This window comes from Dromaius novaehollandiae, chromosome W, assembly GCF_036370855.1.
Source record: "Dromaius novaehollandiae isolate bDroNov1 chromosome W, bDroNov1.hap1, whole genome shotgun sequence".
Classification (NCBI taxonomy): Eukaryota; Metazoa; Chordata; class Aves; order Casuariiformes; family Dromaiidae; genus Dromaius; species Dromaius novaehollandiae.
Genome location: NC_088130.1, coordinates 25258514 through 25283118, shown reverse-complemented (window position 1 = coordinate 25283118; position 24605 = coordinate 25258514). Strand labels below are relative to the sequence as shown.

Below are 24605 nucleotides of genomic sequence, written 5' to 3'. Positions count from 1 at the left end.
TCATGAGACTAACAAGGCACGAAAAATGCTAATTACTTGTGAGATTATAAATTATTCAGAGGGAAAGCTGACTTTTTAAGGATTTAGAGATGTACATCTTTAACTTCTTAGGTCTTACGCTGAAGACTCAATGTAGGGGCATAAACAGAATATTTAAAGGTCAACTTTTAATCTCAGATTTGGCAGGCTGTTTTCAAAGAACTGTGCAGTGAGCTTCAGCCACATCAGACTCGGAATCGTTTTCTTATGAGTATAGTTTACAATCGGTTATGAATCAGAAGAAAAGCCCTCTTTACCCGATTTCTTAAGGAAACGAGACTCCCGCGGCAGGCTGGCGCGGCAGGTGCCCGGGGGCTGCCGAGGCTCCTTGCCCGTCACCTCAGCCCACAGCGAGGGAAACGTCTCGAAGGCGCCGAGTCCCGGCAGCCCCGCGCGAGCAGGGGCCGAGGGGGGGCAGCTGCGCGCGCCCCGATCAGAGTTGCAGGCGGGGGGAGGGGAGGGGAGCGGCGCGAGCGCGACCGTTAACCGCCCGCGGCGGGGCCAGGCGCGCACGCGCCGCCCAGGCAAACGCGCAGCTGGGGCGGAGCAGGGCAACGTCGGAGGACCGCGGCCTTTGAGGCCCGGCCTAGAGCGGCTCTAACCATAGAGGCTCAGCCTAGAGCGGTCCTGCCACGCGGCGGGCGGCGCCTGCGCGTACTTTCGGTTCGCGATGCCTTTGAAACGGCGTGGGTGAAGTTGGGCGCCGGCGGCTCTCCGCGGTGGGGTCGGTGCTGGTGCCGGAAGTATGGCGCCTGTGCTGAACCTCAACAACGAGGTGAGGCCCCTGCATGGCGGAGGAGCAGCCGCCCCCCGGGCGGTTGAGCTGGGGCTCAGGGCCGGGGGTGCAGGTGGAGGCAGCGGCCGTTGGCCGGGGTGGATGTGTGTGTGTGTGGGGGGGTGGCGGCGGTACAGGTGGAGGCAGCGACCGTTGGGCGGGGGCGGTGCAGGGGGCGCCGGCGGGCCGGGAGGGGAGCGGAGCGGAGCGGAGCGGCCGCCGGCCCGGCCGCCCTCATGAGGCCCTCCATCGCACCGAGAGGTCCCGCGCCGGGAGTTTCCCTGTGCAAAAGCCTTGCCAGCTTCTTTGAGAAGATAAACGACATGTCGGGGTGCTGCGTGACTGCTCGCACGTGTGTCTCGGTTCATCTGGCTGCCTTAGTGTGTGCCGTGCCATCATCGTGTCGTGTGTTACCGTGTTTATGCTTGCTTCACAGGTTGTTCTGGTGGACTTGCCTAAGTCCTCGGCTGTTTCCCTATTTCCTGGCTAGCAAAAATGGAATGTTATCCTATTTTCTTGGAGGTGTAGGGGCTGAGAATGAAGTTTTAAGGTGTCAGAAGTAACTATTTTTCCTCTTCTGTAACAAGTTTGGTGTCTTGTATTTCTGTCAGGATTTTTTTCACACTCTGCAGCATGAATGAAGTCAATTTTGTGTTTGTCAGTTGTCTTATGCTGGGTTGATTGCACAATTACAAATCATTGTGCACAGCAACTGTGAGCCATCTGAGCAAGCCTTTTATGTGTGTTTAGACTATGGGTGCTAATGTGAAGAGTTGTTGATAATCTCACTGCAGATGTGTTGGACCAGTTTCTGCAGATATTAAATGGGAATTTCCAAGATTCCTAGATAATTCACAGTCTGGTTACAGTTCCTGTTTTGCCATCTGCAGGGCAACCAAAATTGCAGATTATATCAGTGTTCTCAGGAAAAAAATGCATTTTAAAATAGATCATATGATCTAGGCTGATGCTAGCCCTGAGAAAGGATGAATCGCAAGTTAGAAACTTAGCGAGAGGTAGCCTATTCATTAGAAAAAAATTGTATCCTGATAAATACAGATATCTGTTTAGTAACATATTACATGCTTTTAATCCTCGTAGTCCTTGTTATTAACAAATGTAAAGTCAAATGTAGGTGACTTCATATTAGAATGTGCCAGTAAATCACCAAAGAACGGAGAGAGCATTTCACTCCCTGTTGAAGCAAGGAGTTTGTTAGTTGATCAAATTCAGGGAATGATTCTTCATCTCTTAACAAAGAGAGATTGTATATGAAACATTATTTTAATGAAGAATGGCCAAACTGTTCTTCAGGAAAAGATAGAATGAGTTTCTGTATGAAAGATTGAAACCCCAGAAAGATTTCAGTAAGTATACTGGTGATGCTTTTACTTCCTGTAGCCCAAATATCACCCTATCCTATAAGGAAAATACAGGTTAGTTCTGAGAGAGATCTCTGAAGGTGGAAGACTTCATCAGAGCTCCTAACAGACAACAAATAGGCACTGTCTAATAATAGGTGCATCCTGAGCAATAAGGCATTGCAAAGGCAGAAATCCTGACTGCCAGCTCATTAGGAGGGACAGCAGGTCAGTGTGGCTAAGGATAAGATGCATCTTCTTAGATGCGTCTAAGATGCACTAGGTGCAGCTCTAGTGCAAGCAGATTAAACAGTTCTTTTTTGTTTCTTCACCTGTGCTCTTTCAAAATGTGCTTTATTAACAACTGCGGTGACTATTCAAAATGTCTAAACTAAATGCTTTTTATTTATCAACACCTGGATGTCCTCTCTATTTATTACGTTTACTGAGATGCTCTTATAAGAATGTGTTTTGCATCTGAGAAATCTTTATTCTTTACTAAAGATGGTGTGGTGGAATTTGAGCATTAACAGAGCAATGATTTCAGAAAGCCTAATGATTTAAACCAACTGTTCGTTTTTTCTTGTCTCTTCTTCCTGTTTGGTAAGGGAAGGACCTACTGTAATTGAAAAGCAGCTCTAAAATATGCACCTTTGGCCTTCCGCAATCAAAAAAAAAGCTAAGAATCATATATCCTACCAGGGGGAGGTGGGGAGATATGGAATAATCATGATGATAGTTGTTGCAGAAAGAACTTTAAGTAGCACTTAAATAGCTGATAAATTTTAGTTGTTTGTCTTGGCTGTATTTGCAGTAGGTTCATGTAAGGCTTTGCATGTCTAGTAAGTTTAGTTACTGTTACATATTTGAGTTTTTGGCAGAAGTCTGTCTTTGCTTAAACTAATTATTAATAAACTATAATGGCTGTTAAATGATGGAATGTTAAGAAATTTTAGATAAGTTTCAAAAAATTTTTCACCCATTCATCTTTTGCCTGAAGAAAAAACAAATAGTGTAGGAATAATGTTTCTCAATAACATATAATTGACATCATTCCTTTTATTCCAGGGTGTCTTACGTATTCCTATAAACCGTACTAGCATGGGTAAAAGCTATAGAGCACCTGCTTTGTATGGATAAGATATACTTGTCTGATATTCCTGTATAAGAAGGATAGTAAATTATTGCTTGTATAGGTTGCTTCAGTCCAGTGCGAATGTATGGCAAGAGGTTTTTCTGCTATTATTGTCCTAGTGAAAGCAAAAAAAAAAAAAAAAAAAAAAACCATACATTCTTAACCAAGTTTTATTAGTGGAAGATAAAAATCGGGCCTTTGGTGCCAGCAGTGTCTTGAAGTAAAGTGTAAAAGTGTTTTGGAAGGAAAAAATTGCAGAAACTTAATTAGGTGATTCTTTTACTACTTATCACCAATGAGACTTGAAAATGGATTATTGTTATGAAAATGTAGTCCTCTAAATAAACAAGACAAATAGAGACACTGTCTCCTTCTGGCAGTTTTTGAAATTTTTGGCTAATTTCAGTGAAATACGGAAAAAGAATAGAGACCTCAAAAGTCTTTTTGTTTTTTTTAATTATCATTTGGATAAAGAATAGTGTCTCTGTGAAGTAGCATCCTCTCAACAGTTCTGATCTAGTAGGGAACACAGAATGAAAATGTGGTACTGTTTAGGTGACTGAATAGGATCTGAAGTTTCTGAACAGTGGCAAGGATCCCAGGTGAATGTGGAGGGAGTTGCAGTTATTGTGATGAGGTGAAATAGGACAGAAAGATACAGGAAATCAGACGTAATTAGTTAGCTATTCACAGACTAATTAGTTTAGATATTCTGATCTTCTTTTATTATTTCTTTTCACATAAAGTTGTAGAAATTGGTGTAACAGCTCCAGAAACTATCACATTATTTCCATGATAACAAATCAATATTCTGCTAAAAGTGTATGTGTTCTATTTTCTAATTGCATATATACCTAGATAATTATAGAAAATAACAAAATAGTGTCAAAACCTACAATTAGCAAGGTCTGATATTTTTAAGAAGCCATCAGCTTGCTGCTGGCAGATAAATGGTACAGTTTCAGTGTGACCGCACTACTGAAAAACTAAGATTTAGAGGAGTTTTTTAAAAAATAGAAAGCTTCATAATTCAAACATCTCATTGCTGTATGCCTATCACATCTCTGTTTCTGTACTGAGGAGTGAGGAGGGGAAAGAAGTATAAACTTCAGAAAGTTAGAACGAAGTGAAAGCAAAGAATGGAATTCTTGAGGAGGAACAAAAAGGAAAACACTGGGTTCTGTTGTGTGTGTGTGGGGAAATTGTGCAATGGCAAAGTTCGGAGGGTGGGATGTTCTTGTTTTTTGTTTTTTTGCATCAGCTGCATATGAGTATGCTTTTGCAGGGTTTGTCTATATTAAGCCATAATTATAGCCTCATCTTGCACTTAATTTTATAGGCACACAGGATGAAAGAATCTTAAGATATTTTCTGTGCTATGTATGTTTTCTAATTTAAAAAACTTTCTAAGAATTTTTAGGTGTCTTATCGTAGGTTTAATATTTGAAAGTGCATATAAATTAAACTCTTCTGAAAACATTTGCTAGATGGCAGCACATAATCATCCACTGCCATTGGCAACAGCTTGTTTAAAGGGAGATACCGCACAGCTTTAGTATGAAAAAATGATTGTTGATCAGCAATACACAGTACACAACAATATGAAACTGAAGCTTGTGAATGAAAACCAGGTCAGACTGGCGTTTATTCAGAACTCTTAAATGGTGTTGTCCTATTTGTAATTGTATATCAATAGCAGAGTATGAGAATAAAGAGTTTGTTTTTCCTTTTCCCCCCATTTTTGGAAGTCAGTTCTGGATATAATTAGCTGAATGAATTCAACTGCAAAAAACTCATCAAACTAATGCAAATGAACTCTGTATGAATAGTTGTACAAATATATTCTTCTAAAGTATATCTACAGAAGTGCTGTAATGGCCAAAGTTAAATATTAGTAAGGTGTCATAGTTTGTAAAGCAAATTGAAATCTTAGAGTTGACAGTTATTTCTGTCCCTGAAACATTTGAAATTGTATGAAACTAATGTGATAAGACTTTTGTAGGATGAATCAAAGATCCTAGGCATATGCATATAATTTGTCTTTAAGTATCCGTTTATCCAACTTCTGTATTTAAGAAAAAATTCCATGTGCTTCTTATGCTAACTAAAAAAATTAGCTCCATGTTAACTTTTTCCACTCTGGGAGAGTATTTTGTTAAAGTTAGTGGAAAAAAAATCTCATTTGGAAGAAAAACTTGTCCCCTCAATTGAATTGAATTTACCAAATTTGTTTGGGTTTGGAAACTTTGGTACTAGGTGAATTTCTTTTAAATGTCTTTAAGAATCAGTCGCATACTGTAAAATCACTTTTTCTCTATAAAAGCACTATGGACATCTTACAGTTTTAGTAAAAAGTTGAGCTTTATTTATAAAACAATGGGGTTTTTTAAGTAATGAAAATTATATTCAAATCATGCTATCTATTGTTTTTATGTTCTTTTTTGTAATAGGTAGAGTTGAGATAAAAAATCTTCAGAGTAATTGCATATGCATATAGATTTTATTTTCAGTCCCCTAAACAAAGTACAGGTTTAAAAAATTATATATATAGGGAGCTTAGTAACTAAGCTCAAAGCTGTGGCTTCCCTTCAGTAAGTGTTTGGGTCCCAAAATTGCGTGTTGTGATGTGTCAACATGGCAATGCTCAGGCCCTTTTATTTTTTAGCTTTAGGACTGACATCCTGACCTCTGGATTATTGAAGCTGCGACTTAGATGAGCAAGATGTTCAGACAGTAGTCTGGACATGTGATTAGGGTTTTTCACTGGTGTGCAGCAAAGTCGAAGCTGGGTAGTCCATGGTAATTAGACAAAAAGCCAGCAGAAATAGTCTTAACTTATAAAGGAAGTCACCAATAGTGACTGAAGGTCTCCGAAGGTCTGAAACTATAGTCTATGTTGTATTTGCTGTTCTGTGGAGCTTACATCTTCGATCAAAGTGAAACTGAAGGAAATACACATTTGGAAATGCTTGTATAAAGGCTTAGTTTGCCTGGTGTGGCATAGATAAATGTGTTTGCTGTTAGCTGGTTAGACACAACTAAGATGACAAAAGTAGATAAAAAATTAATTGTTGCTGATAAACTTCCTTTTATGCATGTCTTTGCACCCAGGTTGCTGTGTGTCAACTTGTGACTGAAAGGCCAAATGCATTCTTTAATGGTAAATCACTTTTGGTCATTGGGTTTCTGTATAATAGTGAAAAAAAGTAGTCTTTTTGTCTCATTGGGTTATCAGGTGGAATTTTAAAGAAAACTATTAGGTTTTTTTTTTTTAGTATATTATACCCAAGTAACTACTGTTACCTAAGGATTTTTTAAGTATATTCATAGACTTTCTTTAGAAAGGATTTAAAAAAAAAGTCGTAGACAGAAACTTTTAAAATAACAACAGCTGAGTTCTATAGGTGGTAAGGATGTTTAAAGCAGTTTGAAATAATAGGTAGCTAGCTCAGCATGGTGATCCAGGATTCTCTTTAAAGTAGCCACCCCCAAAGATCCATTTAGTGACCTGTTCTCTCTTCACTGACTACGTGGCAATCCAGGAGCTCTTTCAGGGCAATTTAATAGTCTTCTATACTGACTTTATAGCTGCTGAAAGCAAGTCTAAAGGGAAAGTGTGATACAGGGTGACATATCTGACCAGTTATCTGGTATTGTATTGAACTGTGAGATGTCTTATTTCTCATAATTCAAAATATTATGCTGTTGTTTAAGGCATGTGTTTGTGTCTGTGTAACAGCTGAGTTGTTGCAAAACTGTCCAGTATTTGAGAAATGTGGTTTGTAGGTTTCCTCAGTCTGAGATGGGTTGCATCCTGTGATCTCAATCACCAGCAGAGTGCACTACTCTCAAATACTCTCAAATACTCTCAAATACTCTCAAATACTCTCAAATACTCTCAAATACTCTCAAATACTCTCAAATACTCTCAAATACTCTCAAATACTCTCAAATACTCTCAAATACTCTCAAATACTCTCAAATACTCTCAAATACTCTCAAATACTCTCAAATACTCTCAAATACTCTCTCTGGGACACTGTCCAGGAAAGACAGGCTTAATGGGATGAGGGGGAGCCTGGTTCTGTAGTTCACCTGTGGGTGCAGTTCCTTAGGGAAAGTCCTTGGCTGTGCTCCAAAGGCTGCTTATCCAGCAATTAACATAAAATGCATGAACAGCCTCAGAGGAAATACTGGAACTCCAGATTCTGTACCCCTGCAGAAATTCTCGTTCTTACTGGCCTACAGTTGAGTTCCTTTTTACTATTTTATCTCTGGCTTATGAATCTAGCTTGTCTTTGTGTTTTTCCTTACATATTAAAGTTAGAAAGTAGCACCATCCTGCGCTAGACCCTATCCAGCATGCTGGCCAGGCCACTCTCTTGGAAATAGCAGTTATTTTAGACTTGCTCACATTGGAAGAGGTCTGTAATTTTAGGCTTTTCATTTCTGGTAAGTGCTCCAGACTTCTAGACTTCTTCAGATGTCTCTGGTAGTGTTCTGAGCCACCTGTCAGTATGGTTAAGCTGTATCAAATAAATTATACGTCTTAGGGAACTTAAGCCAACTTTAGGTTTATCAGTGACCATTTCCAAATTACTGTTAAGACCAGGTGGCTAGCACATAAATATTTTGAAAAAGTACAGGTGTCTAAGAAATTCTGTGGTTGGAATAATAGCTCTGGGTGAATTCTGGCACTGACAAGATCGGCATGACCCTGGCTTGTATGTGGTCTTAAATATTTTCTTGAAGCTAGTCAGTCTCTTACATGCAACTGAAGTCAATCTAATATCTTTATTAAAGTATAAACAAATTATAAGAATTAATAAAAAAACTTCTACACAGTTTAAAACTTTCTAACCAAATAACTACTTTATTCTATCAGTTTTTTCTCAGAGTATTGGCAAATGACAACTTTCTGTTGTAAATTGTAAGCATGTACGAAGTCGGAAAGCAAATGGGACTTTTCCTTTAAACTCTGGATTACTTGGCAACAGTCATATTTTAGATCTTTAGAAATACATGTTTAAAAACTTTTTGCATTACTTGTGTTACTAACAAATAATTCTAAGCACAACAGTTTCTTGAAGGGAAAAAAAATTGTGCTAAATTGGGCTTGAATTCTGCCTGAAACTGTTCAAGTGTTAAATTACTGACATTCTTTTACAGACCATGTAAATGTCCTAAGGAAAAGGTTTTTTTGAAAGCTTATGAAATTTCCGAACTTATACTCTGTGAGATAGAATTCCGAGGAATTGTGGGGGTTTTTTTCTAGGAACTCTTCCAGCAGCTGTTTCTACAGTTTCTAGAGTTGCCACATCATCAGTTATACTATATTAGCAGCAAATTCTGATCAGTCATTCACACAAATTTACTTTCAGCAGATTACTGAAGCAATTAAACATAGAAAACTATTCAGTTATTTGCTGCTGGAAATATTGTATACAGCCGTTATCAAACTACTATATTTCAGGACAGGAATGAAAACTTCTCCTTAGCTCAAGTAGTTTATATGAAGTGTGTGTGGTAGGCCACGTAGACTAGTAAGATGCTCTCATAAAACAAAACATCTGTGGTTCCTTGGTGTGGTAGTGTACAATAATGAAAAAAGCATGCAAACATAGTCATGGGAAACTCAGTAACTCTTATTTTAAAGGAGTGGTAAGATAGTTGCAGCATACAGTACAGCTTTTTTTTATCAAATGTAACTTATTGGTATATATGCAAGCATATAGGACTTTTTTAAGAAAAGGAAAAAAGCTTTCTGATACAGGAAATGTGCTTAATTTCATACTAGTACGATTGTAGACATCTTTCTGCGACGTTTGCATTGCTGGGTTTGAAGCTTGCAACCAAATGAAGAAAGAAGCCAGGATGAAATGGGAGAGATGGGGGAAATGTTTGGTGTTAGGTTTTTTTTTTTTCAAAATAGATTCGGGATTTTTTTTTTCTGAAAGAAGAATAGGAATTAATTGTGAATTGCTAAATGGTACGGCATTGATATAATTTCACTTGGTTTGTGTTATGCTATGGAGGTCAGTAATGGAGAGCAATTAAGGCAAAAAAAAATTGGTTTTCAACACAAAAGTGGCTAGCTGCTAGACTGACTCTCTTGATTGTGTTTTAAATCATGTTAGAGAGGAGATATTCTTGTACTGATTTTATTTGAAGGAAGTATTTGATTACATTACTGTATTTCCCTTGCAAAGATGGAATATGCAATGGCATATGTTTATTCATTCTGGGATTAATAACAAATGAATTGTGTGTGTATTTATAATTAAGTACTTAGAATGTAAATCAATTGTCATGTTTTAAAAATGCAAATATTTGGTTCCAGTTCACTTTTGTTCTGATATATTTTCTCCTTTGTAGTTGCTTGGCTTTTGGGGCAGTCATGTCTTTCCATTCTGTAGTTCTTATATTGAGTTAATGGGCCACAATTGCCTCAGACAATATTTCTGTAATGGTTCTTAGAGAACTTCCATTAAAATCAGCAGTAAGTTTGTCAGGAAGATCTCCAGGATAATAAAAATAAGCTAGGGACTCTAATTCACAAATTTAAGTTTCTGTATAATGTCTAGAGATTGGTTGGATTCACTCAGTTGTGTTGGCAGCTAGCTTATTGTGTGTTTGTAGACTTGCTTAAATTCTTTCTATCTGTGGTCAAGCAGACATTGGGTATGGAGTAGCTTTCAGCAGTTGAATTGGACAATTATTTAAAATATTATTGTTTAACAGCTTGGTAAGGCAAGTTAGATTGAAAGTTCTTTAAAATTGATACAGCATGAAAGAGTACAGTCTAGAAAATGTCCTTACTAGGAGCAGGAGCTGAGGTTGAGGAGTACAATGTTAGGGGCTTTTTCATTGTCTTTTTTAATGACTACCTTTTGTTTGTTTTTTGTTTTGGGAGTTAAAGATTAACTTTAATGGCTTAGCTCTTACTGCTTGTCTCTTTCCTAAAAGATGTTTGCACCTTACCTTAACACACCGTATAAGCAGTGAATCTGGAATAGCTGTTTATTTAGAAGCTATTCGATAACAAGAGTACCATCTGATTTGGCTTACTCCATTTCCAAATAATAAAATAATGAGAATAAGCCAGTTTTAAATTTAAAGAAAAATCTCTAAATTTGCTTTAAAAAGTGCTTTAAGATTGTATTTATGCCTTTGTTATTTCTGTTTTCCTTCTACAGTTCAGGAGTTCTTAGGTCATTACCCTAGATTCTGGCCTTGGTGCCTTCAATGGAAAATGAAAGCTAGCCAGCAAAATGAAATTGGCCAATGGAAAACAAAACTTGCTCCATGAGGGATAACTCCTGATACTTTTCAAATTAAAAAAAATTGAAATAGCATTTAATTTTCCTTGAATGAAAGTGTTTTCAAGAAAACCCACCTCCTTTTTGAAAATAAATTGTTGGAAGCGAATGGTGCAGTAGTACAGAGAAATGAAATTTTATGTAAACAGTGCATTGTGCATCTTTGGATAGAGCTACCAGTAAATGGCAAGTATGCATATTTGAATCCCTAAGCAATTAGGAGAACACTTCCTATTAAATTTATGCCCATTGTGATATATTAAGTAGTTAGTTTCTCACAGTTTTTACTGTGGCACCAGGCCACAGTGACTTTTCAGAATCAGTTATGCTTTTCCACTGTTTAATGAGAGCACGCTAGGAAAAAGTCTGAGATTTGACACAAATATGCTAGCATAGGGGGAAATGAGTGGACAGAATTGCATGAGAGGTTGGTAAAAACCGTTCTGGATAGCTACTGGTTCGAAGGGATGAATAAGGGATTTCATCCAAAGGCAGTAATCACTGGAGGACTGCTATAACGGAAATGAGTAGCATAGGAGCAGGAGAGCATAACTTGCACTTTGTTGCATGATAAAATAGGAATTCCAGAGGATATAAAGGAAAAGGGCAGCTAAGGTGATTGCTTGCTGTTGGAACAGTTTGGAAATAAAGGATCATAGAAGGAAGGGAGGAGGGGTAAAGCTGGTAATGTTTCAAATTTGATGGGTGGGTAATGAGGTGTGTTGGAGAGGAGGAATTACAGTGACTGAGGAATAGAGCTCACAGAGAGGAGGTGCATGTTGTTGGCATGGAAGAGGGGGAGGTTGAAGAAGAAGAAAGCAGTAAGCTTCAGGAAAAGGGAATCCCCCAAGAGAACCAGTACTGGATGTGGGAGAGAGGTTCTAAAAGGCTGACAATAAGCGTACTATACTTAGATTAGTAATCTGAGAGCAGCTGTCCTGTTAGAACAAAGAAGATTTTGCAAAAACCTTCAAGCACAGTTATAAGTCATTACTAATACTGAGATGGCTATAATACATCTTTTAAATTTAGGAACTTGGCAACTGCCTGATACAGAATTAATTGCGTGAAGGTATAGTTGTTAAACAAAAGAACATTGTCAGCCAGACATCTGGCAGGGATATTTAAAGCTCTATATTCCTTCTAACTTTTATATTCATCCTTTTCCCCAATTTCTATTTTATGTCGTAGTAAAACTTCCAGGAAGAATGCTGATTATTGGATTTCTCTGTACTTTTTCAAACAAATATAAATATTTCAGAGGCCTGACTTTCGCACACCTGTGTGTTTACAAAAAGGTCCTATCACAAAATCAGTTTTAGTATATCTGGTCTCCAAGGAATAAAGAACACTATAATTGGTTAATCTAAAGTAAATCTGTTGTTTCCACTAGAGAGAATTCTTTTTTTCCTTCCAAAAATACTGAAAAGTTTTACAGCACCCCTGGTAAAAATACCTGGGGGCCTCACTTTCTGTTTTAAGACTTTGCCTGGCCTAATCTGTATGGGACGGAGTTCCTGCCAAAAAGAGAAATCAAGTAGAAACATGATAGCGAAAATCTTCTTAATGGAAGAGCCATTTGGGGGAGGGAGGGAGGGAAATAATACACTGTTTTGTAATCTGGCATGCCAATAGCATTGATGTACATTTGAAAGCAATAGAAGCTTACCTCAACTTTTGGTATTTTTTAGTAGTCCTTGCACAGGCAGAGTATTCATCCTCTGTGAACAAATTAAAAAAAATCCATGTTGCAAGTCTGGATTGCCATTATGTCAGCAGTTATCAGAGTGTAGTCCCTCAGGCTATGGCAGTCCCTAGAGCACCCTGGACCTGAGCCGGTGCTGTACTCTTTGGATGCATTGTGGCATGTGTATGGGATAGGCATGGTAGGTGGTCTTGCACTAGGAGCAGCGTAGGGCACACGACAATAAGCCTTATGCTAGCCATTATGGTCCATGGGTCAAGTAAGTTTGAAATCTGCTTTTTTTTTTTTTTCTTAAATTAAAAAAAAAAAAAAGGTTTTTGGAAGAAGATATGCAAAAGTACCAATTATTTAGAAAGTGTAAAATAAACATGCCCCTCTAATTTCTTTCTGTTCTTTCTCTTTCCTGGTTGTCTTTTTTTAGATAGAGATTTTTCTTCCTTTGAAAACATGAATTTTAAATCATTATTTGCACAGCTATATTTTTCCAGATGTAGAATCAAAATGTGTTTTTTCTCTTTTACTGGACCTTCATGCTTTGTAGCTCTGACTTGTTCGTTTTATCAGATGAGAGCTATCCACGCTTTCCTTATACTCTGTTGTTCTATGCTTATATCTTGTGTGATGTGTAGTTTTTTGTTATGAGACTGATGCAGGATAAAAGCCTCCCCCCCATCTAAACTTTAGGAATGTTATATCTGAGCATCAGACAAGAAGATAGACACTTTTGGTGGTTACTGATTAGAGAAGGAGAAAATGCTATGCTTAATTTAAACTACACTTGGATGAAGAGAATTCCTTCAGTTTGTAAGAACTGTGTAGAGGAATGAGCAGCACTCATTGCACTGTCTCTAGAATGCAGCAGTGCTGGTGATATTTACTCATACTATGAAAATGAGTTTTATGCACTGGAAGGTTTTCCTTCAGACTTCTATCCATAAGTTAACTAATATCCTGAGTTTCACTTTATCCTATAGTATTTAGTAGTTGCAGCTTTCCCTTTTTGGGCCAGTGTTTTCACATACTTAAAGAAACCTTCCTGCCTTTTGGATTCCCAGCTTTTATTTCCCTTCTTACATGTATGGACAGGGAAGAACTTCACTGAATAGGAATTTTGATAAGAGTAGTTCAGATCAGTTTGGGTTTTGGTCATAGTAAGATCGGTTATTGTTATCTTCAGTTTTCACAAAAACAGGTTATGCATGCAGTTTATTGATAATCTAAAAACTATGGCAGTAAGACCATTTCTGTCTTTCAGACTTAACAATGAAATGGGGAAATGGTTTAATAGGAGTTTATCAAACTTAATCACTCTCCAGCTGAAGTTTGCATTCAACAAAACAATAAATTTTTTTAATTCATTTTATGAACTTGAAACTCTTCCTTTACGATTTTATTCTTACGACTTAATTTCTTAATTCTGTCAATGACTACTTGTGTCTCCAAGATAACTTTATGATGACATTGAAATGTGAAAAGGCTCATCCATTTTAAAACTTCTAAGATGAATGTTTCTGCTGAATGATAGCTTCGGGGAAATAGTTATTGCCTTTTCCAGTAGTATTAACATATGGATATTTGCCAAACATTGTGCTACTATAGTGTTTCACATGCGTCCCACTCATTCCCTGGCTTCTCAACAGATGGAACTAGTCTGAAGTTGAAGGTAATTCAAGTAACTATTAAAATGTCTCTTTTTACATGAAGTATGTTGCCCAGAAGAACCTCTCTTCCTTATATACTGTTCAACAAGCTATCATTTTTCTAATTTCCCTTGAAACTTCAATCACCAGATTAAAAATACCGATCAAAAGAATGTGGTAAAACTAAGATATATTGTATGTTTAAGCTGCAGAAGCAATGATGCCTGGTATCTTACAGCTTTGTGTCCAGCGTTCCTTAAATCTTCACACTAGTATCCTCAGGTCTTCCTCCGTCTCTACAGCTTTCTACTATGTTATCCTTGGAGTTGCTGCTCTTGAGCACTAAGCAGTAACTGCAGCTGTAGTCAGTGAAGCAGAATGGTGAATCTGCTCCAGCCTGGTTTCTTTGGAGTATTTAAACTAAGATACTGGAGTATACTGTAGTTCAGAGACAAGTGCAAATGTTACCTTTCTTTGTAGTGTAATCAACAGAATAGAAGCACCAGAGGAACAGACACACAAACATCAGCTATCTCTCCAAAACTTTGGTTTAGCAATTTCTGATCAAATGGGTCAGTGATGCTGCAAAGGTAAGTGACATTATTAAAGATATTCTGTTTATAGGACCTATTTTTGATTAACAAACATAATCTAGGGAATTATCTGAGAGAATGTTGGATTCTTTGCAGTTGCAGTTTCAGTATTAGCAGCTAAAAATCATTAATTAAACTTGAAAATGTTGAGCAGATACAGATTTTTAAAGGAATGCTTGAATTATGAAAAGAAATTGAGAAATGGAGAGCAGGTAAAGCAAAAAAGGGTAATATAAATAGAGTCTGTCTTGTATTTTATGTTGAATCCATAATTTGGGGAGAAATAGGTTTTGTGGGGAAAACATTAGCATAAATGGCAGGGTAAAGCATGAAAAAAGAGAGATGGAAGAGCAGAAAGGACCATACTCTTAGTCTTTGAAATTAAGTACAGAACTGTCAGTGCAGTGCTGCGTTTCTTCCACTGACTTTCTTGTTGGAGAATGCCATACTTCAGGACCTTGGATTAAATTAAACTTTATCCACAGAGTGGAGTCTGTAGTCTTGTTGATCAAATCTACTCATCTGGTATGCACCTTTTTAAGAGTTATCTTAGGAAAAAAGTGCGAAGTACACTAAAAACTAGAATTTGCAGTGTAAGCATATGAAATTACTAGTGCCATTTTAAGAGGTAATGGCATCGGTAAAGCACTTTTTTGCCCTTCCATCCTGACCAGTAGGCTTTGTTAGATTCTTTACTCTTAGCCAGCCTTTTCTGTTAGCTGATTTATTCATAGATTTCTTCTCTATACTTTTCAGTCTCTGCTGATAGCAGTGAGTAGCAATGACTGTTTCAATTCTTAATGCAATGAGGAAAATATAAAGAAATCTCTATTTTTAATTTGGATCCTGTTTTTAAAAAGGTGTACACAGTGTCTATCTGTTTCTGCTTTTAAAGTTGATTTGAAAAGCTGAGTCTGAACAAACCACTGGTAAACATAAACATTAGGTGAATTTTTATTGATTAAGTACTAAATAGCTTTTTGTACGAGTCCTGTACGCTTAGACTCTCGTAGCACATCTTCAGTTGATAGCTGTATCTCCATAGACTGTCCAGCTCTATTAAGAATGCAACATTATGGGACGCAAAATAGGCTTTTGCGGCTATAATCTGGGGATTAGTACAGGAAATTGCTGATTCTGTTCTTTATAAGCCTGCCATAAGCCATGCCATCTTTCTGGATGTGAAGCCTTTAGCTGGTGTTGTCTGAAATACTTCCAAAATAAACAGTTGCATGAATACCTTGAAGTCATATCTACCAATGCCAAAAGAAGGGGGCAGCACGCACTCTCCTAGGGCTAATTGACATGCAACTGTCGCTGTCCCTCTCATCTGCCCTCCCCATTACTCCTGTAGTGCAGCAGACTGATCCTCTACCAGCTGGAGTTGAGCAGCCTTGTTGTGGTTCAAAAACGAATCCCAGTGTTTTATTTAATGACAAAACACAACTTGTATGCTCTTCTGGGTAAGATGGTATGACAGGTGACCTGCAATTGCTCTCGGAGTATACTGGCTGCTTGGCCATAAGATATTGGAGGCCTGTCTGTGAGAGATGGATGATGCATCAATGCCCCTGTAGTTCCTTTAAAATGAACTGGAGCATGCAAAGAGCAACTAGTTGGCCAGAAAAATGCTCTGAGGATTCCTGAAAAGCATACTTTATCAAGTGCAGTTTACTAGCCAATTATTTTAAACATTCAATAAAAATTCAACAATTAAATATTCTATATTCAATATCCAGCTGCTATGCGGAAATACAGGAGCACCTAGATGAGGAAAAGTAGAGAAGAGTGTGAAGGGAAACAGTGCGAAGGGAAACAGTGCAGCGTTACTGTACGCCAATACTTATTCACTGTCCTACCATTCTGCTCTTGTAAACATCTCTACAACGCGAGTGATAGCCCTAGACTGAGACAATGACAACTGATGTGGAATAAGGAATAATGGTCTGGTACATTGGTTTGTCCTTTCAGCTGAACTACCAACTGGTCTTTCTGCTGCTTCTTTCCTTGCAAGATGGAATGAAATGCTATTTGAGTTTTTTAATGTTAGATTCTGTTGCAGGATAGCTTGTATATCAATTTCAGAGTCAGTACTTATTAAGTCTCTTGTTGACTTATGCAGTAATGAGTCTGGGTCTTTTGGCTCTGTCAGAAAAACCCTTTCGTAGATGTCTTGGGGCTCTGACAGACAAGCTTTGAATTTAATTTGCATTTAAAGCTGTTACTGATCATGTACCAGGCAGTCAGAAGTCTCCAAACAGGTTGCCTCTTACAGTTGCTAGAGAGGCAGAAGGGACCTTCCCACAACGATGACCAAGGCAGAAAATGCTCAACAGTGTTACTCTGCATTATTTTTACATAAAAGGAGGTTAATTTTTTGACCTTTTAAAAACTAGCATAATTCAAGTATTCTTTAAAACATAATGCAACTCAGTTCAGTGAAAAACATCCTCAGAACAGGGATGCAAGTTTGTCAGTCTAATTTGACTGTCTTTTTTTAAAAATCAGTGCTGTTGCATTGATTTTTTGTTGCACTGTTGTTATATCTCTGACTTTGTGTGTTGCAGCATACCTGCTTCTGCCAAAACTTTCTTTTCATGGCACCAGTTCAACTCTACAGGTTTAGATAGATGCTTACAATTTTCATAATTAATGCAAAAATTTTACAAACTGGTGAGTCATATAATTGGGGTATGCTCCCAAATATGCAAATAATCTAAAGGTTAATAATGTCATGTTTGGAGTGCTTTCTTTCTGATCTGGTTTTAAAAAGTTCACAATTTGAAGGAAAAAACAAAACTTAGTATTCTGCTGATATACTCACGTATACTTATCCTGATAATATTTAGGTTGGTATGGTAGCTTTTTCTGTTGCTGTCTTTGTATGAAATCAAAGGAGAAGGGGACATGAAATGCACGTGTGGCCTCTAGCTAGAATTCTGGTGTAATTAAGAAATGTTAAATATAGCAATCCATTGCTTTGAGGTTCGTTGTGTTGGCTGCCTTGATCTCACCCCCCTGCAGCATTCCATGGAAATACTTTTAGCAGAGTGTTAGATGTGGGTTTTCAAACTCAAGTCCAGCTGATGAATTAAATATAAGGGTAGAAATCCCCTTCAGGCCGTTCTCATTTTGGAGGACTTGTGTATTTTTGTTCTACCCCGTGCCCCAGCACCACCAATGTGGTGACCTATGCTCTGATTTGTGTAACCTGACATCTTTGGGCTAGCTTATCATGGTTATTTCTTATCTGGAAGTTTACAACTACCGCTGTTTATTTAGGGCTTAGAAGTAAGTGTCTAGCCAGGGTAAGATCCTGGTTTGGACTTGAAGAGGCTCAAATGTTCTCTGAAGTACTGCATGGAGCCTGATTCTTTACAATGAGACACCGACTTTGAAGCAGTAAATCCATTAAATTTTGGTCGCTGGCTATGAGCAAGTAATTATAGTCTAGCCTTACTCCCTCCCAATGGTCTGAGATTTTGAATCACTTCTCAAAGCCTTTAGCTGAAAATGATCTTTGCTAGCAGTCTGAGTACTCACTGTGGTTTCCACTTGGAGAAATTATGTTAGAAATGACAAGAGTTCTCCATACTTAAGGAAACACAGTGCTGTGTTGAAGAAATACTCATATTTCCGTGCTTCTGTTGAGAAGGTACTGAGAAAGCATCACAGATGGACTGTGGAGGGAGAGTTGCTCTATAATTCGCAAGGGGGGTGTGTATTACTTTGCCCTGGGCACGGTGACGACATGCCCAGGTGGCTAGTGTGCTCTCGCTGTTCCCCTTGAGCGACCTGCCGAGAACCTGGCAGAGGGGGGGCCCAGGAGGCAGCGGGTGCTTTGCATCTGGCACTGCTGCTAGTCGTGCTGCTTCCGCCTGTCTTGGGCAGCACTGGGAGGTCTGCAGCTGGCTGTGTTTTCATCCAGAAAAAGTTGTGTGCCATGTTTCACAAAGCCTTGATTCATTCGGTTAGATGCATTATGGTATAGTCCAATCCACTTGGTTTGAACCCATTTACTTGCAGCTGACGGTGGGAAAGGCATGATTAATGCTGCTTATTGCACAGAAACTTGCTAAAGAAACAGTACATTCCTTAGCCCTTACTTTGTTGGAATTTGATCCTTACAGTAAGTTAGGGGTTACTCTATTGATCTGAGTCTGGTTTGTTGTAGCCCAGCTCTACTTCTTCTCCAACTGTACATTTTCATTCTTCTGCCCTGGAACTATCATTCATGTGACCATGATGGGAGCCAGTTCAGGAAACTGATCTGGCTGAAAACTAGCCTTTCTCATTGTTTTTGTTTGGTAGGCTATTTTTTTTTTTGACTCTGGATTTATATTTGTATAAAACCATTTAAATAAAAATAAATGAATAAATAGTTTTATTTATATTTTATTTTTTATAAAACTGTCCTGGAAGTGAACCCCAGCTCTCCACATAGGTACACTTACATTATTCTTCTGCCTTTATCTCTCTTCTGCCTTTATCTCTCTCTACATATCAATAGATATGTTTCTAATGCAAATAGCTACAATATATCTGGAAATAACCAGTCTTAGATTTATTAACACACACAAAATATGTGCTATAATACAGTGGTTCTTTTTTTTTTTTTTTTTTTTTAAAAAAAGTAAACTTGGCAATTTCTAACTTTTCCTAAGAATCTAAAAATCATTAGATCTTTCAGGCTGACATTCCAGATAAGAGAGAAATATTTGTAATGAAGTTCCAGAAACATTTTTTCACTTGGATTATTCACTCAAAAGATTATGAACTATTGTTAGTTCTGGCTAATATGTAATCCAACTGCAGGTGTTTTGAATTTGAAAACTGTCTGTTGCCAAATAGCACCAAAAATTAACGTTTGGAATACTATGTTGCCATGGTAACTCCTTGGTTAGAAAAAGACTTCCAAGTAACTGAAATGAAACCAATGTTTTTGGTGTGCCCTAAAACTAGGAAAGGAAAGAAACTCGGTGAGAACTAAGACATTAGACTGAGTTCCACATTTTTCTTCTAGGTATTGGAGAGACATTGAATACTTGTTTAAATACATTTCACTTTATTTCTTTTAGAGTTGGCCTTCTTACTCTGGCATTTGTTCATGTGTAACTTGAGCAACATACACAAATGCTTTTGGTGTGTTTTAGTAAGTTTCCCTTTTTGTTGCAGCAGTGCTCCTTAAACTGGGAGTTCTTGAACAGATTTCCTGTTGCAGCCAAATTAAGAAGCTATTGTATGCCTTTGGGAACATCTAAACAATTTGCTCCTTTCATGTTGTGTCATTCTGATGTCAATGGAGCAGAATTTCATTTCGCAGCCTGCTAGGCTTCTCTTGGCATGAAAGGTCTCCTCTAGGAGTGAGGTATAGCTGCTACCTATGATTTTCTTGAACAGTTCTTTCACTAGGCCCAGTGTGAGCATGTACATGGTAATCTGTTGACAGTGATATGATTGAGTATATTAAAATAGATTCTCTTCTGAGGCAGAATTTACATTATGCATTCTTGAATTTTTGTCATTTGTCATCCCGCTTATGTCAGGTATTACCTTCATGTTGGATGAGACCCGTTAGCCTTGGAAGCAGGGGAGAAAATAAAGTGAGAAGCAAACTCAGAGCTACCCTCTTTCCTTTCGTAAATCAAGTAATGTCAGAGGAGTTCTAGTTGCTGTGAGGAGGGCACTTTAAGCTCACATATGAATTGTTCATCTGCTCTTGCTGAAACAGTTGTTGGGGGAGACGTGTAAGATGTTATATCCCAATGTAGATTCAGATGTTTCTATGTAAAATTACAGAACATTATTTAGGAAAGATATCTACAAACTAAATGAAAAAAAATCCTGCAATTATGTCCTGACCTTGAAGACAACCTTTTTTGGGGTGTCTTCATCTTTGGGGGGCAGAGTAGGGGGACCTCTGTTCAATATGCATGTGTTTTCATATAACATTATGGATATTTTGGAACACTCTACTTACTCTTAAACTGGTGAATTCTTTTTCCTTAATGAGGTTAGATGCAGCATCCTTCATTAAGGAGAACAATGATTTATCTATTCTGGTTACTCGTACAGGAACTAGAACTAGACTGTGAGCTGGCATGAAGCAGAAGCAGATGAAGGAACTCCAATCTGTTGTCCAGTGCTGATTGTTTAAAGGTTTAATACTCTGTTTAAGTGTATTACTGGGTCAGGACCAAGATGTTCAGGACCTCATGGGCTGAAGCCCAAAGAGAACAGTTGTATGTGCTTCAGACTGCTCGGAGGAAAAAGACATGGCCATCAATTTATTGGCTTTCGTGCCTTTTGGAAGCAGGGGCCAGCTGCATAAGTAAACTTTTACTAACTTTTAGTTTGAGAATTTAAGACATGCTGCATCTTGCAGATATCTTCATGTACAATACTAGCTATTGTACATGGTGACATGAGAAAAATGTTAGATTTCATGCTGTAAACCTACACAGATTATCTAATATTTCAGTGTTTCAAACAGAAGATATTAAACCAGTCCGGGGCGGAAAAATGCTATTGCTTATTTTTTCTCTTAATCCGTTGGATTATTAATTTTTGAAGAATGTTTTTTTTGAAGTGCAGTTGATGCACAGTTGAGAGTAGACACGTACCTTTCTTGATACATCTACAAATCTTTAGTCACACTTTCCTATATTTTTTCTAATTGGCTGAATGCTAGCTTAGTTTGGAGACATGTTCCCTGTACAAACCTCAAAACAAGTTTCAAAAGTAGCCAAGTATAACATTTTATTCTAATGTAATGTTCCTTTGAGAACTTTGCTGCTGTTGTCTTTAAAATGCGAGGCACATACCTTTTTCACTGTTCACATGAATTTCTGTGTAATGTGTGCCTATACCATTTTTTCCATCCATATTGCTTGGTGTATAGTTGTTGCCATCACAGATCTGAGGCCCTTTCCAAAGGGTTTACTTTTTTGGACCCAACAACAGGGTTTTTTTTCCTCTTCTGTTCTTGTTTTTTTGGTTCCTCCTCCTACAAATTCCATAGGTTTTTCTTCAAGAAACCTGGAAATCTTCATAAAATTTTTTGCAACAGTTTACTTGAGTGGGAGACTCTTAAAATAATTTTCTGTTCTATTACACATTTATTTTGTTTTTTTTATTATATGTGAAGAATATGTCCCATTACTTTGAAACAGATACTATGTGATCAAAAGCCCTTTTCAGCAAGTCCATCACTGACTCTGGCTTTCTTGTTTTTTAAAATTTATTAGATAAAATCAAATAAATTTTAATTATGGCTGAAATATCAGTATTCAAACAAGACTACTTTCTTGCAAAAAATGCTGGAAGGAAACTTAGAGATCAAAGGTATGATTAAATAATCCTGTGTCCTGTGTCATGTCTCTCCAGCACCACCATCCTCTTCCCTTGCTTGAATATTGAGACCACTGTGAGACTGCTGAGGATTGGTGACAGTTTCATTGGGTTACCATGCAAGAGGAAGAATCGCACGTTTCTCTACCTCTCTAGAGTTCTGTTAACCAGTAAAGATGGGACAAAATGCTACAAATTCTGTTTTCCCAAACTAGAACTGGAATTATCAGTAGTGTTTTGCCTGTTTAATGGAGGAGCAGATGTAAGAGGATGTTTGTTTCTAACTTTTGGAAATGCAGATAGAATCTAAAATATTTTTCTGCTTCATTGACAAAGGTGTCCTCATTTCCTGCATTCCTCTTGTGCGAAAGTTTTTTATGATGGAGTTCACTAAAGCTGTTGTGAAACCCTAACATCTTTTTTTCTTGTTCTTTGTACCTGTGACTGATCTTAATTGCTTTATCCAGATTTTTAAATTTATCAGTTTTTATAAAATATTTTTGTTTTACATGGGGAGGAAGAAGATGTCTGGTATGTACAAGACTATTAAATGCATGCAGGAAGACTAGTTCATATCCTAAATATATAGTCCTTTGTTGCATTTAACTTAAAGTATGCTTAATTTGAAGTTGTAAGTACCTATATCCAGGTTTTGCATAGGTAGAGGTTGTTTACTGTAGACATGGGATGAGATATTTGTTAACCATAATAAAGGGATTTAAAAAATTAAAGTTTCTGCAGCAGCATTAAGAAGCCAAGAAAAGCTTTGGTTCTAGACAAGGGAGAAATCTGAGTCGGAGAAGGTGACGGTAAGATCAAGGCTGTCCTCTAAAGGCCACTTGCCAGGTTGTAGGCAAACAGGACATAAGGGCAGGGCCCAGCAAGCAAGCTGCCTACTGCCAAGGATGTCCCAGTAGTTCCCCAGCCCAGGGAAACATTGATGGGGGGCTCTGTAGCTTAAATGGGGCCATGCCAGATACTTTGGGAATGCTTACTGACCCCCTTCAGAGGCAGCAATAACCTGGGATAAGAAGCCAAAGTGACTGAAGCCGTTGGTTTGTATCCCTTCCTCACCTGTAGATTCTGGGCTCAATGAACTTCTTGTGGTGCTGTTGAAAACAGACAAGTTGGACTCCTTGTTTGCTGAAGATCACCTTTTGGTGTGACAAACACCGTTGTGTTCCTTTGTACCATGTCAAGTGTACCCAGCCATCTAGGTCAGGGCTTTTTTTTTTTTTGCCAGATACTGCCATTGCTAGCAGTGAGTAGCAGCCGTGAGAACTGCTGGCTATGTGCCAAGTTATCGTTTTAATGTGGTTTGTCCTGGAGTTGAGGAATTCCTGTTTTAATCTCCCTGTAGTAACTTGCACTCCATGGGCAAAGAGGCAAAATGCAGGAGAGGGCTCCTGTAGTTCTTGCCTGGCCATTAATCACCCGTCGATCCTGTGCTATGCTTTTTATTTGCCTGCTCTGTGGAAAAAGCAGCAGCGGCTGTTTGCATGTCACTTTGAAATGGCTTGTATGCAGTCAACTGGTACATATAATATTTTTGGGAGCCCTTACTGGTAGGCTGCTCTTCAGCTGGTAGGCTGTTGGGGCAATGGAAGTCTCTCTTTGTGAGGTACTTATAGCCACATTTTTTTCTATTTTGTTTGTTTGGGATCTGTAGTAATAGGATAGCATCCGAAACAGGCTAATGTGTTTTTAGGCTGGCATATGTTAGTATCTAGGCTTCATTTTAAAAGTGGATTCATTTTCACTAAGACTTCTTTAGATTTAATTTATGTATAATCTATAAAAGAAGTCTCATGGAAAGTTAATTTGTCCTGATGCCTGTAACCAGTTCTCACTTACTATTCGATAGTCATTAGTGCAGTTGCTTCTTAGATAACTTTATTCTGTAGACTAAAGCAATGCCTTCAAGAAAGGAATGCATCCTGTGCTCTTTATTGCAAAGAATCCTTGAAATGCTTCTTTCCACTGACAACTGCATGGTTCCTGAATTTCCAGCAATTCTAGAATGTGGCAGTATTTATACAGAAATCATTTGGTTGGAAAGCTGCCTATGCCTATGATTATTCTTTTGAGTTTACTACCACCTATAAGTAGATAAAAATCCTTGTCGCCAAGTCTGAAAGCAGGGTTAAGTTTGACCTTGTCTTATACTGCAACCATCTGAAGTTTTACTATGAAGACTTCTTTTTTGTTGTTTTCTTAGGTGTTTATAACAGAAATATTTATTATTTAATATTATAAGTAAATATTTGCTTGCTTATAAATAAAAATCAATTGTAGCGGACTTCTTTTTTTATTTTGTAACTCAAGAAAAAGTTTCAGATCTTGCTTTTTAACATAAGGGACTGATAGTTTAATGAGTCCTAGGAGCCACACCGGTGGTCTAATACCCACGTTGTTTCAGGAATGCTGTAAATCCAGAGCAAAACTTTTTTTGATTTCTGTCCCAGAGAACTGACTGCTTTCTCGAGAACTTTATGAGTACTTCCAAGAACACAGTTGATGCATATTGTCCCGTGTGAAAGAAGTGACTGGATTACATAAATTGATATGCCTCGTCTGCCAAAGAGCGAATACCTTCCCTCATTCCTGCTGTCTTACGTCTACAGAGCTTTCATTGGCCGGCGGCTCGAGAGGCTGGGTTTTGGCTCGCTTAGGCCCCAGAAACATGCT

General features: G+C 38.0%; 1 protein-coding gene across 5 annotated transcripts in view; it reads left to right on the top strand.

Moving 5' to 3' along the window:
* Window positions 1–579: 579 nt before the first annotated feature.
* Window positions 580–24605, top strand: part of LOC112992403 (serum response factor-binding protein 1) — a 71329-nt gene continuing 47303 nt past the window's right edge. Inside the window, exons 1-2 of one of the 5 annotated variants that reach the window (XM_064500047.1) lie at window positions 580–814; window positions 14455–14564. Coding sequence is in view for 3 of the 5 variants with exons in the window: in XM_026115435.2 (XP_025971220.2) it covers window positions 785–814 (30 nt within the window). In the remaining 2 variants the exon portion in view is untranslated. Of the gene's footprint in view, window positions 815–1000; window positions 1167–14454; window positions 14565–24605 lie in introns of those variants that run through there. The other 4 variants (XM_026115435.2, XM_064500049.1, XM_026115437.2 and 1 more) reach the window with 4 other exon arrangements.